The sequence below is a fragment of the Lissotriton helveticus genome, chromosome 8, assembly GCF_964261635.1.
Source record: "Lissotriton helveticus chromosome 8, aLisHel1.1, whole genome shotgun sequence".
NCBI classification, from domain to species: domain Eukaryota; kingdom Metazoa; phylum Chordata; class Amphibia; order Caudata; family Salamandridae; genus Lissotriton; species Lissotriton helveticus.
The window spans coordinates 99,571,419-99,592,728 of record NC_136069.1 but is presented as its reverse complement, the minus strand read 5'-3'; the positions used below and the strand labels follow the sequence as shown (position 1 = coordinate 99,592,728).

At 52.6% G+C, this 21,310-nt stretch overlaps 1 protein-coding gene across 3 annotated transcripts in view; it reads left to right on the top strand.

The window, feature by feature from the left end:
- Window positions 1-21,310, top strand: part of ILDR2 (immunoglobulin like domain containing receptor 2) — a 752,917-nt gene that overhangs the window by 342,170 nt on the left and 389,437 nt on the right. For all 3 annotated transcript variants that reach the window (XM_078656686.1, XM_078656684.1, XM_078656685.1), the window contains exon 3: window positions 11,277-11,396. In XM_078656686.1, coding sequence (XP_078512812.1) covers window positions 11,277-11,396 — 120 coding nt within the window. The remainder of the gene's footprint in view (window positions 1-11,276; window positions 11,397-21,310) is intronic.

Below are 21,310 nucleotides of genomic sequence, written 5' to 3'. Positions count from 1 at the left end.
TAAGCAGGTCCTGGGAGGAGAGGGGAGCAAGCAGGAGGCGGTAAGCAGGAGATGAAAAACGGGAAGGAAGGAGAGGTAAGAGGAGAAAATACGAGAAAAAAAAGAGGAAGAAAAACTTTATTAATAAGGCAGATACAATGGCAATAAAGCAGTCAACAGTAGACAGTAGTGCAAAACAGCAGCAAGTGGGGAAAAAGAACAGAAATGTGACAAAGTAAACACCAGATGCAGCAGCGCACAACAAATTACAGGCAAAACAGCAGAGACAGGACAATGGAGTACACAGGCTGATCAGGAGGCAAATGCAGTACAGGCACGCACAAGGAAAACCAAGGCAGGAGACCTGCAGACCAGGTGGGAACTGGCTTGAGGTCCATAAATAGTTTGTCTGTGTAGAGTTCCAATGTCCATTTATCCAGGTCACTGTTTAAACTTCAGCTGTAATTATGCTCTATGGCCATCCTTTCACTCTGCCTGCTGGCATCGTGACATCAGAAGCCAAAAGCGTATTACAGTTGAGCAGCTATGCCATTTCTTTATTACAGATGACTAGGGATGTTGCAGCATGCCTGTAATGAGCTAATTAACAGGGTTTTTATATACAAGGATTGCATGTGTTATATATCTTTCCTCTGGTTTCGTTATGTTGGGTGTAAATGCATTATCCCGTCTTTTTGTCCATATACCCCTTTACAATCCTTTGCCCCCATGGCAATAGTTTATTTTTCCAGTGTCACACTGACCAATGTACATTTCAAGTAATGGGATGTCATTTTCTTCTGTTGCGTAATGACATGTTTAGTGGACTTTTGTACATGTGCTTATGATCTTTGGTATTTGGTCATTGTACTGTTGGTATGTGCCATGTTATGCAATTAATAAATGATTAACAAAAGAGAGAACGTGCTTGCAGGAGGGAAGAGGAGGAGCTGGCAACCCCGCTGGCTGCGTGGGTTTGGCATGGATGGACATATATGAGCTTGCCTTTGGAACTAGGGTGACCATCTCCTTCCAGGTCATTACAAATCTTTCCAGTCCTGAACATTCTTCTGCTACTGCATTCTGGTTCTAGTAGTCTGGCTTTGCTGCCATTGAACTGATTAGAGTAACACATCTCAAAACAATGAGTTGTCGGTGGAAATTTCAGGTCTTGAGTTCCTAATGACCTGTTGTTCGGTGTTCAAGCTATTTGGAACACCTCAAACAGGAATGCTGCACATGGGTAACCCCAATGAACCATGAGTGGAATCAAATCACCCCCAGCTGATGTGCACTGGTAACCCCACCTTCCCTTAAGAGACAGACTGCTGACAGAGGTAGAGATGAGAACATGGTCAAAATGTGTGCATGTACGGTATGACTTTCTGCGAGTCCCCTTGCATCGATACTAAACCTACTGGCGTTGTCAATGCTTGCTTAAAATTGTTATGGAGTTTTTCAGCTGCATTGATGTTAGAACTCTTTCTTAAAGGTGGGGGTGGTTCCATGCATTTACCACCTCTGTACGAAGAACTCCTTACATTGCTCCTGAGCTTCAGACCAAAGCGTACTTTTTCATGCCCACTAGAACTACGTTGTCCCTGAAATATGCTCACTGAGGTTTTTAGATAGTTCTATCATCTTTTCCTGCTCCCCTCACTCCGCTAGACTAAAGAATGTTTGAATCTCTAATCCAAAGAATCTAATTATGATGCAGATCATGCAGTATTCTAGCTTCTTCTTCGGTCGAGCCTACCACACGTGCAGGAGCTTACAGCCCGCCTACTGCTAACCATTTTTTACCTTTATTATCACACTCATTTGCTTTTTTCTTATCTGATGGCTTTCACTGTTCCAGTTTGTGAATCTTGTGTTTGTCCCTCCCCTGGGCCACAGCCGCTTTACCATTTCCCTGATTAGCTGGCTTACATCCTTCCAATGCTCACTTTTAGAGAACTACTCTTTTCCTTTTGCTTAAGCACTCCATGAGAGTGTAAGCTTTCCTCCCGCTAAACACCCGCCGCTCCACTGTCCATCTAGCTGTATCCCACGTGTTGCAAGCTCCCGCTTGTGTGCTTCTCCCCTGCAAAACTTTCTGCCTCCCCCTCTCTCTCCATGTTCATTTATTGCTGTTGTGCTTCTCTCCCCGTCCACGTGTTCATCTCCCTCTTCTTCTTTCTTGTGCATCTTCCACTCCCCTTTACATTCCCTACCAGCTCCTCTGTTGCTCCACGCACTTTTTTTTAAAATCTTTTTTTTTGGGGGGGGGGGCAGAGGATCAGGCTGCAAATTTCTGCCCGCCACTCTGCCTAAAAAGAATCATTTTCGTGCTAGTCTTTTTTCAATTTTCTTAATTTATCAATCCATCTCGGATGGCTAAATGAAAAAAATGGTTCCCGCATCACCTTGTAAGTGTGAATGTATATTCACGCGGCTGTGTCATCACACCTTTGGGGCCCATCGGGAGACGGGGAGGGGAAGAACCGACCGGAGACAGATGTAAGGTGTGATAAAGGCCGCTTTTATTGGGAAACAGGTGCATCCTGAAAACCTACCCCAACCTTGGCCTTTGCCGTACAAAACTAGGCCTAACTAATTATACATATACCTGACCAAACCCCCCACCCCCACCCCTAAACAGTTCCCCGCCAACAGCATAAACATCATTATCAGTTACCCAAACGCCTGCCTCAACTGTTTAAACATCTGCCATATGTACACTCCCTCCCCCTCATCCAGTAAAACTCCTTCCTCCTATCCTACCCCCCCCATTTAACTAGGGAAAAGCGCCATCCGACATAAACTCTCCAGCAAGTGCCCCCAGCTACAACACTTCCCAACCCTAACACAGAAAGCACCTGCGACCAACAAAAACCCCTTTTCCAACCCCGCAAACCATGAACCCCTGACCTGAACCCCCACTACCTCCACCCAAAAAGAAACTGACCTAAGGGAGGGTGGGACAACGCTCGAATTATGCCCCCCGGCTGCTGGGTCACTGTCCCACGAAATGGTGCACAGTGACCCAAAATGGCCGCTTTTATCTCCCCAAGCCCAAAAGGAGCCCAAAACCAACTAGCTAGCCCAACCAGCCCAAAGTCCCTTCCTGTGTCCGTCCTAATCCTTCCCCCCACCCTTCCTCCCGGGGCCCCAAACTCCCCGGGGGGGCGAGCCTCCCTCCGGTCGGCCACCCCCCCGCAAAGCCCCATTGGGGCCCATCGGGAGACGGGGAGGGGAAGAACCGACCGGAGACAGATGTAAGGTGTGATAAAGGCCGCTTTTATTGGGAAACAGGTGTATCCTGAAAACATACCCCAACCTTGGCCTTTGCCGTACAAAACTAGGCCTAACTAATTATACATATACCTGACCAAACCCCCCACCCCCACCCCTAAACAGTTCCCCGCCAACAGCATAAACATCATTATCAGTTACCCAAACGCCTGCCTCAACTGTTTAAACATCTGCCATATGTACACTCCCTCCCCCTCATCCAGTAAAACTCCTTCCTCCTATCCTACCTCCCCCATTTAACTAGGGAAAAGCGCCACTCGAAAGCCCCATACTGCTTTCGACCCCCCCCCCCCAGGACCCCTGCACCTTCGGATACCTGTGCACCCCTATTGCCCGGTCTAACGCCTCCTTCAGCTGTACAATATAAAGCTCCATCCCATATCTCGACAAATGTACCCCATCCTCCATGAAGAAATAGACTGCCCCATACTTCAGTTCCGGGTGCTCCATTCTCCCCACTCCTTCCTTCTCACAAAAGGCCCGCATCTCCCTGTTAATCTTCCTCCTAGTCCTGTCAATAGCCCCTGGTCTCTCCGCCCCCCTCCAACATCTCCTGGGTATGAAGTCTGACCAGATGACGTAACACCCCGTCCACTGCCTCTTGATCTCCAACAAATCCCTCCTCATTTGTTTTACCAGCGCCAGTCCTTTACACTGCACCAAATCATGAATGACCACCACATCCGGGCACACCCCTCCCCGCACAACTTTGTTCAAAACCGGCACCAACTCGTGCCAACGCATGCCCCCTTTGCCCCTCCAATGACACTTAAACAACTGCTCATCCAACTCCAGATTAAGGTTCCTGCATTTTTCCCACTCGGACCTTTCCGCTCTCCTTACAAAAGAATGGCCCACAACGTATTTGGACACTGCTGCCGCCGTAGGCCCCGCCACCGCACCTGCAAAGAGACATATGTAAGCAGCAAGTCCAAACTCCCAGTCTACTCCACCACTACCCCTCGCAACCTGACATACGTCTTATAACAGTCTGATTTCCAGCGCCCCAACTGTTTTATCTCTTCCTTCCCCCAACCTTTTCGCGCTGCCTCCGTCGCCGCCCCGATGCGAAATGAATGCGTTCCGAATTCCTTTGGATCCTCACCCATAGACCGCAGGGCGTGCCGCAGGACCCACAGCAACTGCGCAGCCGTCACACGTCCCGCCTCTCTCCTGCCGAACACCTCTGCACCATCCTGCACCCCTCCCTCAGCCAGCCGTCTCCCCCATGCCACCGGACACACTGCTTCTGTTCCCCCAGGACCCAGCAACACCCAAGTACCCCTCCCTCGCTGATCAGTCTTGGACCGTTGAAGCCGCACCGCAACCTTCCGGCCTCGGAACTCCACTTCCCCCCACGTCAGACCCGGCCGTCCCTTCAAACCCACCAACTCCGACACCCGAAAGGCTCCAAAATACATCCACGACATCAATGTGGAAAACCGCACCGTCTCCGCCCGATCCCTGCACACTACCGGTAAGCAACCCACCAGGCCTTCCAACATTGCCTCCGTAATCGGTCGTCTCCGCCGCACCCGAGCTCCTCTTTCCCTCTCCCAACCCTCCAGCAGACGCCCCCCCAATTCTCCCGCCGAGGGGGCATACCCCCACCAGAGTTTGCCCATTAAAGCCAAACCTGCCAGTTTTCCCGCAATTGTCACTCTCGCCAGACCTTTGTCCATTAACCCCAGCATGAATCGCACCACCTGCTCCTCCCGACTCCACTTGTCCCGCTGCCTTACCGCTCCAAAACGCAGAAACTCCAGCCATGCCTGCTCGTAACTCCTCCACGTGGACGCTGCCAGGGACGACCTCACCAACTGAACGACCCGCGCTCTCCCACCAACCACATCTCCTCCGGCACCTCCGTCTTGTCTGCCTCCGCCTCCGTGGCTAGCCCATGGAACCTCTGCCACTGTGAACGAGACAAAGCATCCGCAATGCCATTGTCCACTCCTGGCACATGTTGAGCCCGGAACAAGATGTCATATTCCAAACACCTCAAAACGAAAACGCGAATCAGCTTTAGCACTTGGGGCTCCCTTGCAGACTGCCGGTTCACCACCTGCACCACCGACATATTGTCCACCTTGAACAACACACGCCTGTGCGCCAACTCCCGCGCCCACACTGTCACAGCAACCACCAACGGGAAAAGTTCCAAAAAAGAAATGCTCCTACCCCCTGCCTGCCACTGCTCTGGCCATTGCTCCGCGCACCACTTGCCCGTCCAGTATAGTCCAAAACCTCCTACGCCAGCTGCGTCCGACGACATCGTCACGTCCCACTCCCAGTCTTCCGGGGGCGCCATGGGCACACCGTTAAAATGCTCCAAAAAGGCCAACCACATGCTCAGATCTTCTCTCGCGCCCGCCGATATCCGCACAGGATGATGGGGCAGCGACAAACCGGACGAGGCCAACCCCAACCGCCGACAAAAAGTCCGTCCTGCTCGCACCACGCGGCACGCGAAGTTCAAATGCCCCAGCAACACCTGCACCTCTCGCACCAACACCTTTCGCCTGGCCAACATGCCCTTCACCAAGTCCACCATCACCGCCCGCTTGTCCTCCGGTAGGCGTGCTTCCATGGCTGCCGAGTCGAGCTCTATCCCAAGGAACGATAGCACCGTGCTGGGCCCTTGCGTCTTCTCTGGCGCCAAAGGAACTCCCAGGTAACCCATCAGGTCCGTAAAACTGTCCAGCTGCTGCTGGCAATCTGTCGAACCGGGCCGCCCCACCAGGAAGAAGTCGTCCAGGTAATGCGTTATCGCCTCAGAGCCTGTGCGCCAGGAAAAAGCCCACTGCAAGAAGGAGCTGAATCGCTCAAACAAGGCACACGACACGGAGCACCCCATAGGAAGCGCCCTATCCACAAAAATGAGCCCGTCAAGCTGGATCCCCAGCAACTGATGATCTGCTGGGTGAACCGGCAGCAACCGAAACGCTGATTTTACATCGCATTTTGCCATGAGCGCCCCCCGACCTGCCGTCGTCACCAACTTCCTCGCGACGTCCACGGACGAGTATGACACCGACGCCAATTCCGCTGAGATAAAGTCGTTCACCGACGCGCCCTCCAGCCATGATAGATGCTGGATCAGGCGGAATTGACCTTGCTCTTTTTTCGGGACCACTCCAATGGGTGAAATGATCAAATCCGGCAGCGGCGCCTCCTCGAAAGGTCCCACCATCCTCCCCTCCTTCACTTCTTTAAAGAGCTTCTCCCGGACGATACCCTTGTGTGCGTTCACGGACTTCAGGTTCTCCGCCCATCGAGCGATCCGCGGACCCTCGTACCCCAACCGGAAACCCTCCCTGAAACCCCGACGCAGCACCGTCGCATCATCCGCCCGCGGATACGCCTCCAAAAACGGTTCCAGTTGATCCAGCCTAACCGGCGTATGAGCCTTTTCCCATGGTACTGGCACCCCCCCTGCCTCCTCCCCTCCCCCTGCTGGGCACGTGAGCCGGGTACTGACCCTGTGCAGGTCCACCCCCAAGTCCCCAACAGCGAGCCTCTGGGTGGCGTCTCCCACATGCGGAGCACTCATGCCGAAAACGGCACACCTGCCGGAGACAGGAACCCCTGTTGAAATCCCAGCAGGCCCCAACGCTGTTGCTGCTCCCAGCTCCCCCCGCCCCCACCCCCCCACGGGTGGGGCGGGCCGAAAAGGGGGGCGGAGCCAGTGGCAATCCACTGGCCGTGTAGATAGTGCGGCCAAATTTCGCCCCACTCATCGTCTGTTGGTACAGGTCCGCATCCAACTCCCCCCACTTCGCTTCCGGGTCCGACGCCATACGTGCCCGGAACTCCTCATCGTAATGCGACCAAGCATTACCCCCGTAGGTCACTTGTGCCCGCCGCACCACATCCATGTATTTGAACAGCGCGACCGCCCTGTCGGGGTACTTCTCACAGTACACGCTTGCATATATCAGGAAAGCCCCGACCAATTTTTGATGGTCACCGGCACCTTAGGACGCCTAGCCAATTCTTGCTCTTCCTCTTTCGACCCTTCTTTGGCCATCAATTCCCTGTGAAGCAATTTCAAAATCTCCACATACTCCCCTTTCCAGATCTTTTCCCTAGTCGCCAGCGACAAATGCACCCCCAGAGGCTTCGCCACCCCCATATACGGCGGCTTCTTGACCGGTACCTCACAGCTCTCCTTCGCTCATGCTGCTCACCCGAGCCCCTGCCCAACTGCTCCTGCTAAGAGAAAAACGGGGAAGTCCAGCATGCCGAGGCAAACCCATCTCAGTCGCCTCCCCACCCTCCTGACCCACCTCTCCCCCCTGCCGCAGAATGTCCTCCACGCCGTGCCGGCTGCCCCCCCCCACCCGCCCTCCCCCAACCCCCAGCTCCCCGCCTCACCCTGTCCGGGCCACGCGCCCCCCCTGAACCCCCACACTCCCCACATCCCACCGTCCCCCCCGCTACCCCTTACCCCCCCTACCCTGTGGTCCACCCCACCGAAACCCCCCCGCACCCTCCCCCATCCTCCGTCCGCCCCTGGCCCCTGTGGCATCCCCAAACCCCAGCTCCGCCCCCCACCGCCTCCCCTCGCACCCCCTCTCTGCCCCACACCCCTCCCCCCGCCCCGCGGCGATCCCCTCCTACTGGGTGCAACTACGTCTACGTCCGCTGACGACCCCCAATCCAGCTCGCTCCCACCCCCTTCACCCGCCCCCTCCCCTTCTTCCGACCCCTCAATCAATAACGGCGATTCCCCCCCCGCCTCTCCCTGCCCCCGTTCCCCCCCTCCTCCATCGCAACTTCAGCCACCCTCCCAGGCACCCCTCCCTTTCCTGCCCTCTCCCCGCCCCCACGGCATCCTCTCCACCCCCAGACATCCCCCCTCCGCTTCCCCTCGGTATCTGTCCCCCTCCCCCTCCCCCCGCCGCCCCCCCAGCCTGGTACTCCTCCTCGCCACTTGCTCGTTCCGTCCCCCCCCCTCTCCCCCTTCAGGGCCCTTCCCCTCCACTGCGCTCTCTGTCGCCCCCCCAGGCACCCCCCCGCTTCCCCCCGCCCCCCCATGCCCCCCGCACCCTCAACAAACACCAGCGGTGCCTTCTTCCGGCCGCCGCGCCTCACCCCCGGTCCCCCTCCATTCTTCGGCGCCCCAGCCGCCCGCGGGCCTCCAACTCGCGCCGCTCCTCCCACAGCTCCCGCCCCCTCCCCCTTTCGCGCCCGCGAACGCAGAGGCTCGCAAGCTGCCACTGCCGCCGCGGCGCCATCTGCAGAGCGCCGCGGTGGCCTTACCCGGACATCGCTGTGCAGGAGGTCAGTCCTGCCCGCCTCGCCCAGAAGGCGCAACGCCTCACGCACCCGGGGGTCCGCCATCGCCTCCGCTGACATCGTCAGCAGGTAACTCTCCGCCTTCGGCCTGCCGCCTCGCCGTCGTCGCTCTACCCCCGCTTGGCGCACACGACTTATCAGTGCAAGAAACACTACGCTAACGCCCCCCAACATTACCGCTACTACACAAACGCCACCACTACCCGTACCGCCTCAATTGCCCTTAACCTAACAACGCTCGAATTATGCCCCCCGGCTGCTGGGTCACTGTCCCACGAAATGGTGCACAGTGACCCAAAATGGCCGCTTTTATCTCCCCAAGCCCAAAAGGAGCCCAAAACCAACTAGCTAGCCCAACCAGCCCAAAGTCCCTTCCTGTGTCCGTCCTAATCCTTCCCCCCACCCTTCCCCCGGGGCCCCAAACTCCCCGGGGGAGCAAGCCTCCCTCCGGTCGGCCACCCCCCGCAAAGCCCCATTTTTTTGGAGGCCATGCTGCACAGCATCTTGTCATTTCTGTGTAGCACTGACAAAAGGCATTGCAAAGCCAATATGTCTCAAGTATGAGACCTATTGGCTTTGCCAACGCTTGTTTATTTAACATTTTCTAAGTACTTTAAATAACATGCATTTCTAATATAGTGGTATGCAGATAACCTTAGGTTTCAGAGGGAGGCAACCAATCAACTCACTGATCCACCCTGCCGGCCATAGACTGTCTGTTCCATAAACTCTCATGTAGTTCTGGTCTTGTGGTATTCCTTGTTGATTGGTACTCACGAGCAGTCGAGGACCCCTCCAAATGTGCTGAATCATACAGACCATGCATCCTCAAAGGGTGCCAGCTAGGTGGAAGCATTTGATGCATAGTATGAGTCAAAGCATCCACAGACTGCCTGAGGCAAGGCTGACCCAGGTTTTCAAGCCAGTAGAATTGGAACCAAAACATTATGGAGAAAACATGCCTAGTGTGAAGGCTACTACATATGCTTCAAAACTGGATCACAGTAAATGTCCTTATTCACGTCATGAATGCTGAATTACAGGTGGCTTCTTCGCTGGTATACACAGAAGGCACTAACTCGTGACATTACAAACCTAGCACATAGCACCCATGTGTGGTTGCATCATCATACCGCATGACAACGTATTGCAGAATCATCCTTCCACATGACACTAACGCATGGCAGTGTCAGGTTCCACATGACAATGCATAGCAGGGCCATACTACCACATGGCACCAATATGTGGCAGAATCACCCTTCCAAATGACACTAACGTGTGACAGTGTCATCGTATCACTTGATACAAATATGTGACAGTGGCATCTTACCATGACACTAGTGTGTGATATTGTCCTCCTATCACATGACACAAATGCGTGACAGTGTCACCCTACCGCATGACACTAGTGCATGACAACGCATTGCGAGGTCATTCTAACACATGACACCAACATGTGGCAGTGTCATCCTGCCACTCAACCCCAACGCGTGACAGCGTCAACCTGCCACATGACAATGCATGGCAGCAGCATCCAACCATGTGACACCAACACGTGACAGCATCACCCTACCACACAACAACTCTTGGAAGCATCATCCTACTAAATGACATTAATGCATGACAGTGTTCATCGACTACAGGACAATGCGTAGCAGCGTGATGCTACTCCCTGACACCAATGTGTGGCCACGTCATCCTGCTACATGACATTAACATGTGGTGATGTCATCCTACCACATAGCACTAACATGTGACAGTGTCCTCCTACTATATATGACAGCATGTAGCTGCATCATATTACCACATGACACTAATGCATGGCAGCATGACTACATAACACCAACATGTGATACATTCACCATACCACATGGAAACCCATGGAAACATCATCCCATCACATGACACTAATGCATGATAGTGTAATCCTACCGTATAGCACCATGTCATCTTACCACATGACAGCAATCTGTTACAGTGGCTCCCTACCGCATGATACCAATTTGTGACACCATCATCCTAGCTCATGATACCAACATATTTATTTTATATATTTTTATGTATTTATTTACAAAGTTTTATGTAGCGCTGGCTAGACCCGAAGGTATCAGAGCTCTTTACATGAGGATCAGCGAGTTACAGGTTACAACATTACATCAATTACAGAAGCCAAGTATAGACATAGGCGAAAAACATGAGATTACACAATAAAGAGAGTTATTAGCGCGTAGCATAGCCAAGACACACGTCTTGTGGGGAGTGAAAGGTAGGGGGGAGAGGTAAACAGGGGTAGGAATGCAGGTAGGAAACACAACGGGGAGACAGGGAAAACAATATGCGATGTCCGGCTGGGTAGGTGACGGCCGAGGGGTGAACCAGAGCCAAACTCCTCTACAGCTGCAGGATAGCTCCACAGGGCATCGGCCAGGGTTGCTCTGGCATATGACAGCGTCCTTATACAACATGACACAAACATGTGAGTGTAATGCTACTACATGCCACAGGTGGGTAGGTTGTTAATGGCATCTACTAACAGGAAGTAGTTCTTTTTCATTTTTTAAGGATTTAGAGTGCTTTTGGTAGAGGTCAGCATATCCATATACCGTGACTCAAGGGGGCTTGACTTGTAAGCGGTCTGTGGTGTATTCCCTACTGAAGGCAGTGAGTCACCTCTTGCTTTTTCTGGATCCTTTGCTTTGCAGATGCTGACCTGAGGTTCGGAAAGCTGCAGTGGGGAGACAGCGGGCTGTATTACTGCCATGTCATAGCCTCGGATGACCCGGAAGGAAAGAATGAGGATAAAGTTGAGCTGCTTGTGATGGGTGAGTGACATCTCAAGTCTCTCTTCAAGTTCCACAGTGTGGAAAGCTCCCTAGATTGTCTGCAGACTGCGAAAAATATGTTTTATGGAATTGTCTATTTATGTCCAGTTGTTGAAAGTTGGGCTGAGACCGTCAACATTATCGGCGCCCTCTTGCTCTCCTTAACCCTTTTTGTGCGCGTAAAACAGCCGCCATTTTGAACACCATGGTTTCCCTGCTCTCGCCGAGAGCCAGCACGCCTCTCTCCCCCTCCTAGCTTCGCCGGCATCCCCCGCATACTGACAACCCCCCTGCCTGCACCTGCCGCGAATCATAAAACCCCTCTTCAGCGCTGCTCTGCCCCGGGCCCTCGTCCTGTTCTCAGCGCTACACCTCCCCTCTTCCCATTTATGATCCCCGGCCCTTTGATGCAAACCCCTTTTTCCCGTGTGCCCGTTCGTCCTCCTCGTTCCCAGGCCGACACCCAGCTCTGCCGATACCATTCCTTGCCCCTCCCCGTACAATAGAAAGCTTCCCCCACCAAAGGATCCCCGGGTTGATCAAAGCCCCCACTCCATGAGATCCGATCAAACCCCCCACATTCCGTGAATCGGCGGAATATCCAGCTGCGCGATACTCATCACCTGTTGTGACTAGGGTGGGGACTTCAACTGTAAATGTGTGTGGGAACGGGCCCAAAGGGGAGTTCCGGGAATGTCTTTTCCATACATCAAAGCTTTAACATGAATATGTAATCTGCAATAAAGTCATAAAACAGTGTATAAGAGGCCAGGCCTCAGAAATGTAGCTAGAGCACCTCAGAACGATACCTTCTGTCCGTTTCGTTGTGTTCTCCTCCGGAGAGAATAAAAAATCTTGTTTCCTGCCTTCCAGTCTCCAGCGCCTGCCTCTTCAATAGTTTAACTTCTTTGTGGGTTCAAGAGGCGACACCGCCGGGCAATACTTAAGGATCGTATATTCTGGTTGGTAGTGCCACCCTTTTTTTTCAACAATTGGCGTCCCAAGCGTGGGGCCCATCAGCGACCCATGGATCCAGTGGGAGAGGTCCTGACGACAAAGTGAACGACTGCAACGATCGGGAACGCGTCTGTCCGATAGACCCTCGTCTGACAGCCGATCATCCGAACTTCACTGGTTCCGAACAGACCTCTCTCGAGTGATCTACGGTCCTGACTGGGAACCATAAGGAGTGCCGCGAGGATAACGGAGAAGAGAGGACGATCGGGCGCTGGATTCGGAAGACAAGAAACTGTCCATGCGGTCCGGGTAAGGTCGTGTAATCACGACAAGTTGCGAAATGATTGCTTGATTGCTTGATTGTTTAAAAATACTAGTATTGCTCTTTTTATTTATTTGGAGATTCACTGTCTGCAAACGGAGAAACAACGGGCTCTCTCTCTTTGCAAGCAGTGGAGGATAGGTAGGGCAGCAGCCGTGCTTATTTTTTTCTCCCCCATTCAATAATTACTTGAAACTGAACTGTTGTTCGCAAAACTATTGTTTCCTGGAGATTCCCTGTCTGCAAACAGGGAAGAGACCACCCTTTTTGCAGACAGTGAAAAGGGTAGGTAACGCAGATCTTTGCGGACCTACTCATTCTCCCCATTGTTATTTATTGGTCTTTTGTTATTTTGATCCATGAGGTATTCACTGCCTGCAAACAACGTAGAATAGAAATATTCTGTCCAGTCTTTGCACCTAGTGATAAGATAGGCAGTGCTGACTTTTTAGTCCCTCGTTACGAGCCGTCATGTCTGTCTTCTCCCCACTGATTAGTAGCCTGTTTAGCCCGGACCGCTTATTAGAGATGGACCATCCAGCCCCACTGGAAGGCACCCCTAATAAGGACATGTTCATGAAGCATGGATTGACCGCTATAGCCTATAGTAAACTATGGCATAAATATACGAAAAAGGGTCAAGAAAGTCAGTGGCCCCTGATAGGATCCTTCGATGATGATAAAATAAAAACGCTAGAAACTGCCCTGGGTAAAAACAAGACAACACCCACTATGCTTGACAGTTTCGGCATGTGGCAAAAAGAAACTGAACAACGTAAAAAGAAAACTGAGAGTAGGCTGGAAAAAGAGCTGCGAAAAGCAGCCCACCTAGCTGCCCAGAACTTAGAAAAAGAGATAAAGGAAAGAGAGAAAGCTAAACAGAAACTAGAAATGGAAACGCCAAGCCAGTGTCCGGTTAGAACTCCCTCCATGCTCTACCCTGATTTACCCTCGAAACAACGAGCCAATGAGGACCTGCTGTTAGGTCCTCCTATCATCTACATGCCCCCTCCATATGCCCCTTCTCAACCCTTGGCGCAGCACGCGCCACCCCCAGGTACAAACGAAGGTACCGCCACAGCGTCGGCCCCAATGGCCTCTGTGCCGGCCGAACCCCTTGTATTAAAACCCGCATCAACAACAACGTTAGACGACCATGAGACTCGAGGGGCTGGCCCTGCAAGAACAAACAGACTAGACAAAGATGAGCGAGCGGGGATCGACAAAATAGCAAGGACACTGGTAGAAAGGAAGGATGATGAAGAGTACATCACAGATATGTTCAGCTCGTATACAGGGAGTCACAGACGACATTTTACCGTACGACTGTGTTATCATGTCTTGAATGCATACGAGGACCGATATCGAGACAAAGGTCCCGAGAGCCTAAGGACTCTGTACCGGAAGGTCGATATCGGGGATGAGGGCGAGTGTGATGTGTCGGACCTCCTTACGCGTACGCTTGAGGTTTTCCGCCACCTCACTGAACGAAAGCCGGGAGCTAAATCCGCAACCTCCGTAGTGACCGAACCACCAACCGAGCAATCTAACACCATGATGCCGATACGAGAGGCTGCCCCTTACTGGGTTCCTCCTCGGGGTACAGGGACTCACGATGATGCAAACAACCAAGATGCGAAGGGAAGGGTAGTGTACAACTGGGTCTACCAGCCATGGGACCGGCAAGAGATACTGACATTCCGGAAATCTCTACCCGACCTACGTAAAAACCCCACTGCCTTCTATACTGAATTGGGTACAGCCCTGGGCTCAACGATTATGACCCTGGCTGACATCGACTTGTTCTTCGGGTTATGTCTACCAGCTGATGTGTGGAAGCAAATCCGGAAAGTCGACCACCTTGAGCTGTTTGGACATACCTGGTCACAACTCGATGACCTGGATAAACAACGGGGACCAGGACAAAAGCCTTTGAAATCCATTCTAGACCTCCCAGATAAAATCGTAGAGAAATTAAAAACCCTAATCCCAGAAAAGAAAGTGGACTGGTCGATAGTAACAGCCTGTCGCCAAAAACCCCAGGAGGATGTATCGGAATACTTCTCCCGGTTTGAAACGGTGTTCTCCGATTACAGCGGCCAGGACATGACCACTGCAACCGGACACCATCTGTTTGTCCAGAATTATGTTAAGGGCCTATCATCGGAAATCTCCCAGAAACTACAGGCCAGCGAGAGTAGTTGGGCAGCCTCCAAACCTACAGCGATTCTCCAAATGGCCCAATATTATGAGCATCAGAAAAATGAAAACGATAGGGCGACAGAGAAAAAGAAGAAGGACTTAAAAGAGAGGGTGATGATTGCCAAACTGCAAGGGGTGACTATAGGACGAGACCAATACCGGGGAAACTACCAGACAAACGTCCTTAAGACTACATTTCCCCAGGACCGCACTCTGACTTCCTACAGTGGACGCACAGACCTTAGAGAAAACCAGTGCGCTTTCTGCAAAGGGACTGGCCATTGGAAATCCCAGTGCCCAGTTCTTCTGGAAATGATCAGAAACAAAGACCCCAGGGATGTAGCAAACGGACCGAGACCTAAGGGACAACAACGAGGGCCCCCAAATGACGCGACTAACGACAGATCAAGCAGACCAAATACGTTCGATCGACCCAGGCAGAACCAATATCAACAATCTGACTATGACGACACTCACACCTTCGCATAGGACAGCCAAGGGCGAGGGAGGGATCCAGTCGAGCTCTATGTTGACCAGCAGGGCCCTTATGTCACTGCTAAGGTCCTGGGTACCAAGTCTCCATTTCTGGTAGACACTGGCGCAACACGTAGTGCGTTATCTAAACGACTGATTCCAAGGGCACCCTTGTCTGGCTCACTCATAACATCGACAGGTTTCGATGGAACGCCCTCCACCAACCCTTTGTCTGCCCCGATTCTCTTTGACGTAGAAAACAACACCACCGACACCACGTTCTTGCTTTCCTCCAATAGCCCTGACGCCATTATGGGACTTGACTTACTGAAACACTTCCGAGCGACGATCAGGTGTTCTCAAGATGGAGTTCGAGTGTTTCTTTACAACAACCCCGTTCTGCTTAGACATTGCTCTCCCCGACACATGTTTTCCATCACCGACGTTGACGCGTCCCTGCTTGACACTCTACCTCCGTATCTGTGGGCCAAAGCGGATTCGGACGTAGGGCGTATGTTAATTGACCCAGTGCACATTACTGTCCGACCAGACGCAACACTCCCAAAACTCCCACAATATCGGATATCGCCAGAGGGCGAGAAGGCATTGGTAATGATTATCCAGTCACTGATAGACGCAGGAGTGGTAGAGGAAGTGGTTAGCAACGTTTGCAACAGCCCTATCTTGCCCATTATCAAGAAACAGGGAGAGGGAGATGAGAAAGCATACCGTTTTATCATCGACCTCCGAGAGATCAACAAAGTGGTGGTACCCCAGTACCCTGTGGTCTCAGACATCACCACCATCCTGACTTTGATTCCATCCACTGCCACCCCCTTTTCCGTCATCGACCTCAAGAACGCATTCTTCTCCATCCCCATCCACCCAGACAGCCGATATCTCTTCGGCTTTATCCTAAAAGCCCGCTCATATAGGTTTTGCCGAGCGCCTCAAGGCTACACGGAAAGCCCTAGCATTTACAGCCAGGCCCTCAAAAGACAACTAGACCAAGTCCAGTTACCCGACGGAGTGGTGTTGGTACAATATGTCGATGACATCCTTTTGGCAGCTGACACCACCCCTCTAGCGGTTACCGCCACCATTCAACTCTTGCACTTCCTTGCGGAAAATGGCCACAAGGTCTCCAAGAAGAAGTTGCAATTCTGCCTACCCCAGGTCACTTACCTAGGCCACTTTTTGTCCAAAGATGGAAGAAAACTCACCCCTGATCGAATCCAAACCATTCTAGATACCCCTGTCCCTAAGACCCAGAAACAGGTTCGCTCCCTATTAGGCCTCACCTCCTTCTGCCGACAATGGTTACCAAACTTCAGCCTCGTTGTAAAACCACTGCTTTCTCTGCTAAACAAAGACGTCCCTTTCCCACTCCCTTGGACCCCTGAGTGTCAAACTTCCTTCACGGAACTGCGAGATGCCCTTTGCTCAGCCCCTGTCCTAGGTACCCCTGATTACAAAAAGCCCTTCTCCCTTTACACTCACGAAAGGGAGGGGTGCGCTTTATCTGTCCTGACCCAGGCCATCGGCCCTAAGCAACGACCGTGCGCTTACTTCTCTGCCACTCTTGACCCTGTCGCCAGAGCCTTGCCTGCCTGCCTTCGAGCTGTAGCTGCTGCTGCAATCTCTATCCGACAGAGTGAGGGGATTGTACTCTCGAATTCCCTCACGGTACTGGTACCCCATGCAGTCGACACCCTCCTGAACCAAACCAAGACGCAACATCTGACGAGTGCACGACTGACTGGATACGAACTGACCTTGCTTGCCCCCCATATCACCCTGAAAAGATGCACCACACTGAACCCAGCAACTCTGTTACCCTTGCCAGAGAACGATCCCAATGTGCACCCCGTACATGACTGCGTGACTCTTACGGACGAACAGACCAGGAGTAGGGTCGATCTCAGAGACACGGCTTTCCCTGACCCCGACGGGGAGCTGTGGGTGGACGGTTCTTGCATCAAACTCTCCGATGGTACCACTTCCGCTGCCTATGCAGTCACCACGGCTCGAACTGTAGTAGAAACAGCCCGCATCACCCAGCGATCTGCCCAGGCAGCGGAACTGATTGCTTTGACGCGAGCCTGCATCCTGGCAACAGGAACCACAGCGAACATTTACACCGACAGCCAGTATGCCTTCGGGGTGGTTCACCATTTTGGGCTCCTCTGGAGGGAGAGAGGATTCTTGACCTCACACGGCACACCCATTTTGCACGGGGATTTAGTCTCCGCCTTAATCGAAGCTGTCCTCCTCCCCAACAAACTTGCCGTTATCAAATGCCAGGCACACAAGAAAGTGACAGACATTATTGGACAGGGAAATGCGCTAGCCGACATCACCGCCCGAACGACAGCTGAAAATAGAACGACAACACGTATGTACGTGACCAGGTCACAAGCAGAAAACTGGACTGACGCCAACGACACAATTAGAGACATACAAACGGCTAGCACACAACACGAATTGACTGAATGGACACGGGTGGGATTGAAAGACGATGAAGGCTGCTGGCGGACAAAAGACACGAACAGATGGTTGCTACCTGATTCGTACTTGATTCCCATATTAACCATGGCACACTCCCCTGCCCACATAGGATCAGCCCCCATGATCGAACTTGTCTCCAGGGTTTGGCACAATGACAAGATCCCAGATTCCGCCAAACGCCTGGTCCAACAATGCTTAATATGCCTGCAACACAACCCCGGGAAAGGAACTGTAGTACCCCGGGGGGGATTTGGGGTCCCAAACCACCCATTTGAAGTCCTGCAGATGGACTACATCCAGCTAGACAGATGCCAAGGCTTGAAATATGTGCTCGTCGTGGTGTGCGCATTTAGCAAGTGGGTGGAAGCATATCCAACCCGTGACAACACCGCTATGGCCACTGCAAAGGTTCTGTTAAAGGAGTTTTTCCCCCGTTATGGCCTCTGTCGTGTTTTATGGAGTGATAATGGCCCCCACTTCGTAGCCAAAGTTATCCAGCTCATCCTAAATGGGCTGGGTATTGAACAGAAATTCCACGCAGTCTTCCACCCTCAATCTGCTGGGCTTGTCGAACGACACAATGCCACACTAAAGCTTAAACTGGCCAAAATAGTGGCTACCACGGGCCTGAAATGGCCAGACGCCCTCCCATTGGCATTGCTATCGATGCGCTCTACCCCCACCCGACATCACTTAACCCCTTATGAAGTTGTCTTCGGTCGACCCATGAGCGTCTGGTCTGCCCCGAAACCAACTTCCATTCATGACGTTCCGGACGTCCTAATGTCTGATTATCTGTACAAATTGACTGAAACTTTGTCTGTCCTTCATCAGCAGGTGCAGCAGGCCATCCCCGATGCTTCCAGGGGTCCGGGTCACGCCATCCAGCCGGGGGACTTCGTGCTGATCCGAAATTTTCAGCGATCAAAGAGTTTGGAACCCCGGTGGACGGGCCCCTGGCAAGTGCTGATCACCACTCGGACCGCACTTCGAGTGGAGGGGAAGAAACACTGGCTGCACGCTCATCACTGCAAAAAGGTCTCTCCAGCCCTGGCCACGACAGACACCGTCAACACCCAAGAAGAGCTCCTGAACCAGGACCGACCATCGTTGAACTGCTATCCTGATACTGAGACACTTGAACTTTCAAAACATCCTGACCCCACTGTGCCATCTCGAGAAGGGTATTTCCTGCGTCGAAAGGAGGGAGCTTTGGCTAAGTAGGCCACGGACTAGGTTAAAGGATCTCAGAACGGTGACCCAAACTACCAAGGGTTACCTGGAGAGAAGCTAAAACTAAGTCTGTGGTCCTGCCCACTACCGAGCACCTTGAAAACGAAGATGATGGAAGCGCCAGATAAGAAGATGATGGAAGCGCCAAACAAGAAGCCGACGGGGACAGCAGGAAATACCCACTACAGAAATCCGAGAACAGACAGACTCCATAGCTCAAAGACAATTGCACTCTTCATCACAATCCTCTTCTGTTTTCTCCTCATGACCACGCTCTGGATTTTGGAAGAACATGCACCTGCTCACGAAACATTCCTAACCACTGCTCAGCCTACCACCATGAAGGACCATTATCTAATTTCGCTCTCTCCTCAATTAAGAGAAAGGCGAAAGGAGTTTTGGAACAACTCTTTCGTGCAGCTACTTCACCAGCACAATCTTGCCACCAATACCACCAACTGCTGGATCTGTGGGTTGCTACCCCATGCCACTGGACATTCAATACCATTCATCCCTTCACCCTTCTCTGTCCACGGCTCCTGCCTTGCTTGGCTGATCCTCCTGCAAGAAAGCTATACGGGCAATGCCACCTCCAGCAAAACTGCAACACATTCTTCTCACGGGGCCGGGCGAAACAAGACAAAGACACACTTCTGCCCGCTGACCCCCAGCGACTCGATCCAAATGGACATCCCGGCTAAAGAACGAATCGAAATGCAGGTGTTCAACAATCCAACCAGACCCACCTTCTCCTATCTGCGGAAACGAACGGCTGCCACTTTGACTGTGGCCCTGTCGGTCATCAACGTCACAGGCCACATGTGTGTAGAAGGACTTGGGACACAGCTGGTGGGTCGCAGCGCTTGCCGCTTTACCAGAACTTTGGATTCCACGGATCCACCTTCCTTTGTGTCATCCCCAAACATGTATTTCATCTGCGGCACGAAGGCCTATACCTGGCTCCCCAAAGGCTGGGGGGGCACTTGCTACATCTCCTTCGTCCTTCCTCCGACTTATGTAGCCCCAGCGAATCACCACAGGCAAAAACGAGCCAAAGACATTGAACAAGCCGACTCAACAGGGGCACAGTTCCTCGATGCTATGAAAGGACTCGTCCCCCTCTGGGGCCCGATGGCAAACAGCCGTGCCATCCGACATTTGACTCAGGCAGTCGAGACGACCATGAACATCACAGCGGGCATCTTTGCCAACAACACTGCCGAGCTCCAAGCGGTCCGTTTGGTGGCTCTTCAGAACCGCCTCGTTCTAGATGTGGTTCTGGCGGACCGTGGAGGAGCATGCCGCATAATTGGGTCCAGCTGTTGCACATACATACCGGACAACTCACCCTCAGTGTACAAAGCCATCGAACATCTTCACAGACTCTCTTCGGAAGTTCACCAAGAGCAAGAAGAATGGTCGCTTGGTGGTTGGTTCTGGGACACCGTCAAAAGCTGGGGCTGGAGACTGCTCACCATTATCATGATTCCCGTAGTTGTAATATGTGGCCTGTGCTTGGGAATTCAATGTCTGCCACCTATGTGTTCTTTATGTGCGAGTTGTATTTTTCCCAAAACTGTGGACTTTGGAAGCGAACACATGAGAGCATTGTATGATACCGAAGTTAGGAATTTGATGAAAATTGACATTGAGTAAAGCAAGTTGGCTAGATATGTTGAAAAGGGGGGACTGTTGAAAGTTGGGCTGAGACCGTCAACATTATCGGCGCCCTCTTGCTCTCCTTAACCCTTTTTGTGCGCGTAAAACAGCCGCCATTTTGAACACCATGGTTTCCCTGCTCTCGCCGAGAGCCAGCGCGCCTCTCTCCCCCTCCTAGCTTCGCCGGCATCCCCCGCATACTGACAACCCCCCTGCCTGCACCTGCCGCGAATCATAAAACCCCTCTTCAGCGCTGCTCTGCCCCGGGCCCTCGTCCTGTTCTCAGCGCTACACCTCCCCTCTTCCCATTTATGATCCCCGGCCCTTTGATGCAAACCCCTTTTTCCCGTGTGCCCGTTCGTCCTCCTCGTTCCCAGGCCGACACCCAGCTCTGCCGATACCATTCCTTGCCCCTCCCCGTACAATAGAAAGCTTCCCCCACCAAAGGATCCCCGGGTTGATCAAAGCCCCCACTCCATGAGATCCGATCAAACCCCCCACATTCCGTGAATCGGCGGAATATCCAGCTGCGCGATACTCATCACCTGTTGTGACTAGG